Source organism: Ceratocystis lukuohia (assembly GCF_044167205.1).
Source record: "Ceratocystis lukuohia strain C4212 chromosome Unknown Supercontig1_pilon, whole genome shotgun sequence".
Lineage (NCBI taxonomy): Eukaryota > Fungi > Ascomycota > Sordariomycetes > Microascales > Ceratocystidaceae > Ceratocystis > Ceratocystis lukuohia.
The window spans coordinates 417,205-425,077 of NW_027263520.1; the positions used below are offsets into that span (position 1 = coordinate 417,205).

Below are 7,873 nucleotides of genomic sequence, written 5' to 3' on the forward strand. Positions count from 1 at the left end.
GAGCGCGAGAAAAAACAAAACATAAGAAAAAGGAGTGGACTGTGTGAACTCTCAAATACTCAGTCCTGAGCGTGAAGGTGAACTCCTTGAGTTGGAGTGGTGTTGTGGCGATGAGGAGTTGGCGATCGCGAAAGTTGTCGTGAAAAAGGGGGCGAGTCGACGACGAGATTGTTCCTCAAAGTTGGGCAAGAGCGGCCTCAAGGCTCCACAGCTCATTGTCAGAATCCATGACAGAGTCAAAGAAAAAGAAAAGAATGAAAGACGCTTATCAGTGTCATAGGCGTCGTCCTCTAGCAGCCCGGAAGAAGGGGAGGCGCCAGACCTCAAAGGTACCCCCCCCGAGGGTTGTAAGAGGGAGAGTTGAGAAATGTGGGTCTCCGGATTACGGAAGAGTATAAATAAGACTTTGTTGTTCAATCTGACAGAAGCTAAAAAATCCCGCCCGGTTAGCTCAATCGGTAGAGCGTGAGACTCTTAATCTCAAGGTTGCGGGTTCGACCCCCGCATTGGGCTCAATTCCCAGTGCTCCAGAAACCCTGGATAACTACGAACCTCCTCCGGGATTCTCTTTTTCAAGTTTTGCTTTTTGTTCTCCAACTTTCATCTCGTGTCAACACCCAATGACGTCATCCCTAATTGCCACATAATCGACAAATCAGACTGACCCATACACAGCACACGCAAGAACCTCGTTCTTCAAGTTTTTATTGGCCGCGTAGGGTCACAGCTGGTGTCGTGTTGCGTTTGTCATGGATTTTCTGCTCGTGGGAAGTGACCACACAAACAGCCAGAAAGTATGTATACTTCCGTTAGCATCCTTCTAACTAGTTATTAAGCTTTACAAGTTCCAGGGAGTTGGAGGTAACGGAGCGGAGGGGACTAAAGGGACTGGCTTGTTTCGGAAGCCCAAAAACAAAAGCTAACAGAAGTCGACAAAAACGCGCTATATTTCTTTAGTAAATCCAGTTAGGCGTTTGGGGCTGGCTACAGATATTAGCACCACACCACATCAAAGTAGAAGAAAGTGCAGACGGTTCTTTTGCTGGGGCATCTCGGTTCAATTTGTTTCGCTCTTTGTTAGAGCCTGGCACTCCGATTTAAGCTCCACTTTATCTCAATCTATTATTTCTTTCTGCCTCGCGTTGAGGTAGATTTATGACTTCACTAGATGGCTAGCTTGCTATTTAGCTTCTCTTGGCCTTGATACTGTTGTCTAGGTTCTTTGGACTTTACTACCAAGAGGTCACATGACCATCGCTCTTCTCCTATTGCACCAAGCTGTTGATACTAATTTCTATTCACATACCATACATCCGGTGTTTACCCGGTGTTCTTCCACATAGAATCTTTTTTCTCCCTCAGCTACTGATAAACCTTAGCAATTCTTTTTTTTTTCCCTTGCTGCACTTCCCGCAAGTCATTTTTAGATAGGGCATGAGTCTCACGAAACACTCGCTACACGGTTTGTTGTTGCTTGCCTTGCGTCACTTCATTTATTTTATTTCTGGGGGCCCTTTCCTTTGTTCCTTCGTATCTACCTTGACTTGAACTCAAGGCCGATCGATGCCTGTAGCCAGACATACATACCTTGGCTCCTCTCACATCCTTTCCCTTCGCTTCGCCCTCTCCCCAGATCCTGCACCATCTAGTTTGATTGTACCCAAACAATAGCGCTCTATCTATTACGTTCAGCCCATCAACCCCAGAGACCCTCCTCCACAGTTATCCGCTCTCTCCAGACCGCCTGACCAGTTTCTTTTCCATTTATCGTTCTATCATTTCTCTTTTCGCTTGTATTTAATGAAGTCACTGTACATCTTCAGCTTATTTGTAAACTGCTTGATGAAAACCAGAGCTTGAATCCAGCTCTCCACTGATTCAAGTCCAAGCTCCTGATTTGGTGTTGAGCTGTGCCCTTGTGCCAGCCTCAATTTACCTGCCTGTCCCCCCATCCCCTTTTTCCTTCAACCCTCCATCGTAACATTCATTGCGGAAGGGCGGCGCTGCTAAACGGCCCCCATATCCGTCAAAATATCTTCTTCATCTTCTTCCCGTATTCCTTCCAACATTCCCCTCCGAACTCTTCGACCAGACCCTACAAAATCGCAATCTCAGTCTCATTCTTACTCTCAATCTACGCTTAACTCTTCTGTTGTCGACCAACCACCTTCTAATACCCGAGCCTCGAGAACCTCACACAATCCAACTCCATCAAGTCTCCAATATCCGATTACCGCTTCTCCACTTTCCCTCACTGAAGACTACTCCGATTTCTCTAGCGAGTCCTGGACCGATACAGGTGATATCGCTGAACAACTCGACGACGAGGACCCGCTACGCGACTGTATCGCCGACGATCCACACGACGAACTCTTGCACGGAGTCAAGCGCCCACTCACAAAGAAACGACGTCGGAATCATACGAATACCAGGAGCTGGCCTCCCACTCGCGATAATATCCGGCGAGAGTCTATCGACAAGGAGTCTATTGTTGTACCTTCGTCCATTCGCCACAGACCTCCTGGAAGTCTTGAGCGATTATTTGTCTCCATCATGGGGTCTAACCCGATTCACGGGCTTACTGGGAAGCCCCTAATCTATTTCACCAGTATTTTCGTATCTCTGGGTGTCTTTCTTTTTGGATATGATCAAGGTGTCATGTCCGGCATCATTACGTGCGTTTTCTAATCTAATCGAACCAAAAGCATGCACATGTATAGTCATCTCTAATCCATACTAACATCGCTTAATCAATAGTGGGCCATACTTCAAAGACTACTTCAATGAACCGTCCAAGGCCAAAGTCGGCACCATGGTTGCCATTCTCGAAATTGGTGCCTTGATATCCTCTTTAGTGGTTGGGAGAGTCGGCGATATTATCGGTCGTCGCAAGACTATCTTTTACGGGTCTTGCATCTTCTTTATTGGTGGCGCTCTGCAGTCATGCGCGACAAACATGGAGATTATGATGCTTGGGCGTATCATCGCTGGTCTCGGCGTTGGCGCTTTGTCTACCATTGTACCCGTCTACCAGTCAGAAATATCACCGCCTCACAACCGTGGCAAGCTCGCCTGTATAGAGTTTTCTGGCAATATTATTGGCTACACTACCTCTGTATGGGTTGACTATTTTTGCGGCTTCATCGAGAGCAACCTGTCTTGGCGTATCCCCCTAGTTATGCAGTGCGTTATGGGAGCATTGTTAGGCCTAGGAAGTTTGATCATTGTTGAGTCGCCGCGCTGGCTACTTGACAACGACCACGATGAAGAGGGTATTGTTGTCATTGCTAACCTTTACGGCGGCGGTGATATCCAGAACGCCAAGGCTGTAGAGGAGTTCCGCCAAATCAAAAAAGACGTGCTAATCCAGCGTCAGGAGGGTGAGCGGTCGTACAGTGAAATGTTCCGCCGTTATTCACGTCGTGTGTTGATCGCTATGTCGGCCCAGGCTCTTGCACAACTGAATGGTATCAACGTAATTTCTTACTACGCGCCATATGTTTTTGAAAGTGCTGGATGGGTCGGCCATGCTGCCATTCTCATGACGGGCATCAACGGCATTACGTACTTCCTTTCAACTATTCCGCCATGGTATATTGTCGATAAGTGGGGCCGCCGTGTGATTTTGCTCTCAGGTGCCATCGCAATGGCAATTTCGCTTACAGCAATTTCGTACTTCATTCATCTAGACACATCGTGGACGCCTTCAATGGTCGTCATGTTTGTCATGATATATAATGCGGCGTTCGGATATTCTTGGGGCCCAATCCCTTGGCTGTACCCTCCTGAGATCCTGCCTCTGAGCATCCGGTCGAAGGGTGCTAGTCTATCAACGGCGACGAACTGGGCATTTAACTGGCTTGTTGGGGAGCTGACCCCCATTCTCCAGGAATGGATTAAGTGGCGCCTGTATCTGATACATGCCTTCTTCTGTCTTGTCAGTTTTGTTGTCGGTAAGTGCCTACCTCGCCTTTGTTTTATTTCATTACCTCTATCTCTATACATATGTATGAGCTTAACTGCTAACATGCCCTTAGTCTACTTTCTCTACCCCGAAACCTGCGGCGTGCGTCTTGAAGATATGGATCAACTATTTGGAGATGCCAGCACAGCTATCGGCACACCTTCGATGCATCCCAACGAAACCGCTTCGCTGATTCCCGGTTCGTCTTCGGGGCGTCCCCCCGTGCTCGCCCAGGTCAGTTTACAGCCGGAAACTTTGCTGTTCCAGGCTTCTCGTTGGATCCACCCGATCACCTATCAGGCGAGGCTGCAGCGGCCGCGGCAACTTCGGTACGGAAGAAGGGCAGTAATGCTGCAGCAGGTGGAGCTAGGGGATGGCTTTCACGTGTCACGGGCATTGGTGGGCAGTCACGCGACTCTGATGCTGAGTATGCCCCTATTAATCAGAGCGACGAAGCATGAAGTGGCGTGAATGAATTTTTGAGACGGGGGAGGTTATTGTTGCTATATTGCGAGACACTCGAAGTTTCCTTTCCTTTCTTGGCTCTTGCATGGATGTGAATGACGTGCTAGATCGCATATTCTTTTGTTTCTTTTCCATTTTTCCTTCATTCATCCATATTGGTTAGGATAGAAGAGAGTCGAGAAGGGAGGTCAAGTTTACCGTTTTGTTTGATGTGGCGTGGTTGTCCAACTGAAGAAACATAACAGCCAGTTATTAGAAGCGCTCTTTGGCTTTGCGATTTCTTCTGTTGGAAACAAACATAGATGCCTGGATTACTTTTTCATATTGACGTCTTTTTCCTTCATATCTTAAAATCATTACTATGTTTATCGTCTGGTATTGGTTCGTAAGTTTTAGCAGGACAGAAATGGCCCACTTTACAGATACACTATATCACCTTTTGTGAACCACAACTTCTAGTCTACATGCTCATTTCAACGTCAACTTGAACACCTCGAAGCTGGCCACTCCGGATCTACCTACTTGCACCTTTCGTTTTGTTATTTCCTGCCTTTCTTACACCGGGCCATGGCTAGCAAAATCGAAATTCTACACGCGTACCGCCAAATGTACCGGCACCTGATGCGTGCTGTACGCAACACCAAGCCGCAATCACAGATTGGTCGCATACAATTGCGTGCGGCTTTCAACCCAGTGCCGGGCACTCGTGAGTACGGCCAGCCATTTGATGCGGATGGCATCAAGCGCACACTCTGGTTTCTCAAGGCGGCCGAAAAAGAAGCCGGCCTCGAACATCGCGTGCTCAAAAATCTACTCCTGGTGGCTGGCGTCAGACAGCAGCTGATGCGTGTCCCATGGTCTATGATGCTAAAGAAGAATCCCAAGTCAATGCAAGTCTAATTAATTAAAGGCAAGGAAGTTACATAGAGGAGAGGCTAACTTCTGGGTAATAGGGACAATCATCGACTAGTCCAGCATGCGTATGACCACTATGACCGTACGATTGAGATGTTGAATAAGACCATGGGGCTACGGCTGCGATAGAGCATAGAACAGGTTCGTCATGACCTATTGCCGAGAGTTATCTTTGTTTTCATCTAGGAGTTTTAGGGGCCGTAATAGCCAGTGGACGGCCTTTCTGGTATTTCTTATTAGGGTTATATTGCATCACAGGGTTAAATGTCACAAACTTTTCCATGCTTCTTTTTTCGATGGTGAAGATCCGGCTGTGCGTTGATGGGCGCCTCGGCTGTTAAAGCCTAGGAAAGATTGACGAAACATGGCTCACCAAGCTCAGGCATGTTAGCGGGAATCAATTCGGCTAGCACATGTTAAGGGGAGGGGGCGTTAGATGCCATGAGCAGGGCACCATGAAAAGGCAGGTTCATTAGCAGTTATTTTATTTCAAATCTAAGCCTTGAAAAGCGTCGTTTGATCCTAGTGATTCCCGCAGACGTTAAATAAATTCAAGTTCAGGTTCTGGAGTTTGAAAAAGTAATAGAAAAGAAGAAATGTTTTCCGACGATTGGCTTGTGGACTATCGCAACAGGAACCAAGGCTAAACGCAATAAACGACAAGAAGGGCTTCCGCAGATCCTTAAAGGCCCTTCCGGCGGGTCTTGAGTCTTGTACAAGACCAGGAATAAGGCGAGGGGAGCAAAGGAAGAGAAGCCGTAGCGAAAAGCGCAAAACAAGGCCGACGAAAAACCTCGGGAAATCCTCTTTTTGTCGGGGCATTGGATAATTTTTTCCCCCTTGCTAATAGTCTACCAGCCAACGACACTCTTTTCCATCCTCTGCCTCTCGCTATTTGCTGGATATTCAATTTCTGCTTTTTTTTTTTTTTTTCAACCACACTCAATCTTTGTCGCTGACTTTTACCTCTACATGACTTGTACCAGGCCAACAAAATAAAACCCTCTGAGTCCCTAGGCTTTCGAACCTTCGAATCACCAAGTCGCAAACCTGCGTTAGCAGCCGGCTCCTCATGCCTCGATAAACTTGAACCATTGATAAGCCAATTGCGACTTTCCTTCTCTTATGAGATCTCTGCCAATCGGGTCTATCCTTTAGATACAACAATATACCCACCTACCCCTACGCTCTTCTGTGCTCGTTTCTTTGTCCTCCGCGCCGGTGCCTCCTCTCCTCCTACACACCCATCTACGCCTACGACTCAACCATGCTGGCTCTCCCTATCCAAACCCTGGGCGAGCAGCCCAAAGAGTTTCTCCGAAAATATCACATCGAGGTCGCCGCATGTACCAGCAGCGTGGTTTCGACTACCACTGCCTTCCCGCTCGACAGCATTAAGACTCGGATGCAGACATACCGCTATCCTAGTGTTGCCGAGTGCGCCCGCCAGACATATAAATCGGAAAAATTGCGCGGCTTCTTTCGAGGTGTGTAGCTGGCTGGCTCCCGTTCTTTCAGCTCAGGTTCACAATCCCGCTCTCGTTGGTTGTGTCAACCTATGCCTGTTTTCCCCTCTGGTCATTGTACTAACCAACGCCGCCCCTCCTTTACTCTAATACAGGCGTCGCTGCTCCCGTTATGAGTGTTACCGTCGTCCGCACATGTTCCTTCTCTGTGTATACACGCGCCAAGAAGTTCTACTCATCGCTCTTTGAAAAAGCATTCAACTACAACGTACTCGATCATGTAGCAAGGCCTGGCGCATACCCTAACCCTTATACAATTGCCTGCTTCGGCGCCTCAGGCGCAACGGCCGGTGCGCTGGTTTCGTTCATGGCTTGTCCATTTGAATTAACCAAGCTCAGCGCTCAAGTCTCAGTCCTGTTGGCAGCAAAGGCCGGACAGACAGGCGATAGTGAGAAGAAGAGACTGGCTGAAAGTTACAAGAACAAGGGGACATTTCAAACTATGGCTCATATCCTTCGAAATCGTGGGCCTTTGGGTTTGTACACTGGGTTTAACTTACATCTTGGTATGTTCAACATTCACCTTAGTCTCGTTTTAGAGGGACACTGGCGGCCTATTTTCCTCTTCTCGTGTTAACCCATTTACTAACCCGTCTCACTTTGTGGCCTCTTAGTGCGCGACACCATCGGCACCGGCGTGTACTTCATGGTCTACGAGTCTGGCAAGCAAATAACCTCAAGCATCTTCGGCAGCAATCCAGACAACAACAAGCTGTCTGTTGCTGTGGCCGGTGGGCTTTGCGGCGTTCTCTCGTGGGCCGTTATCTACCCCGTCGATTCGGTCAAAAGCATATACCAGCGCAACTCGCTGACGTCGTTGCGCGGCGAGAAGGTTCCTCCTGCACCACGCGTGCAGTTCTTCAAGCGCAACATGTACCGTGGATTAGGCGTATCCATCACCCGCTCAGCCGTTGTAAACGCAGTATTCTTTACCTTTTTTGAGGGTATCAAGAAAGATATTTCCAAGGGCCTAAGCCAGGACGAGGTCCGCAAACTAGGCTGA

At 48.1% G+C, this 7,873-nt stretch overlaps 3 protein-coding genes across 3 annotated transcripts; all 3 read left to right on the plus strand.

Annotated features, from left to right (window-relative positions):
* Positions 1 to 1,434: 1,434 nt before the first annotated feature.
* On the plus strand, positions 1,435 to 4,425 carry HOO65_010103 (High-affinity glucose transporter; the record flags this gene model as incomplete). Its single annotated transcript, XM_071005388.1, has 5 exons — positions 1,435 to 1,462; positions 2,093 to 2,675; positions 2,758 to 3,953; positions 4,038 to 4,163; positions 4,232 to 4,425. 5 exons carry the CDS (start codon positions 1,435 to 1,437, stop codon positions 4,423 to 4,425), a joined length of 2,127 nt encoding a protein of 708 aa, XP_070861925.1.
* A 571-nt stretch (positions 4,426 to 4,996) lies between these two features.
* On the plus strand, positions 4,997 to 5,329 carry HOO65_010104 (High-affinity glucose transporter; the record flags this gene model as incomplete). Its single annotated transcript, XM_070999639.1, has 1 exon — positions 4,997 to 5,329. The coding sequence occupies one exon, from the start codon at positions 4,997 to 4,999 to the stop codon at positions 5,327 to 5,329; it is 333 nt and encodes a 110-aa protein (XP_070861926.1).
* Positions 5,330 to 6,611: 1,282 nt separating this feature from the next.
* HOO65_010105 (mitochondrial carrier protein) lies at positions 6,612 to 7,873 on the plus strand (the record flags this gene model as incomplete). Its single annotated transcript, XM_071005897.1, has 3 exons — positions 6,612 to 6,831; positions 6,966 to 7,376; positions 7,485 to 7,873. The coding sequence occupies 3 exons, from the start codon at positions 6,612 to 6,614 to the stop codon at positions 7,871 to 7,873; spliced, it is 1,020 nt and encodes a 339-aa protein (XP_070861927.1).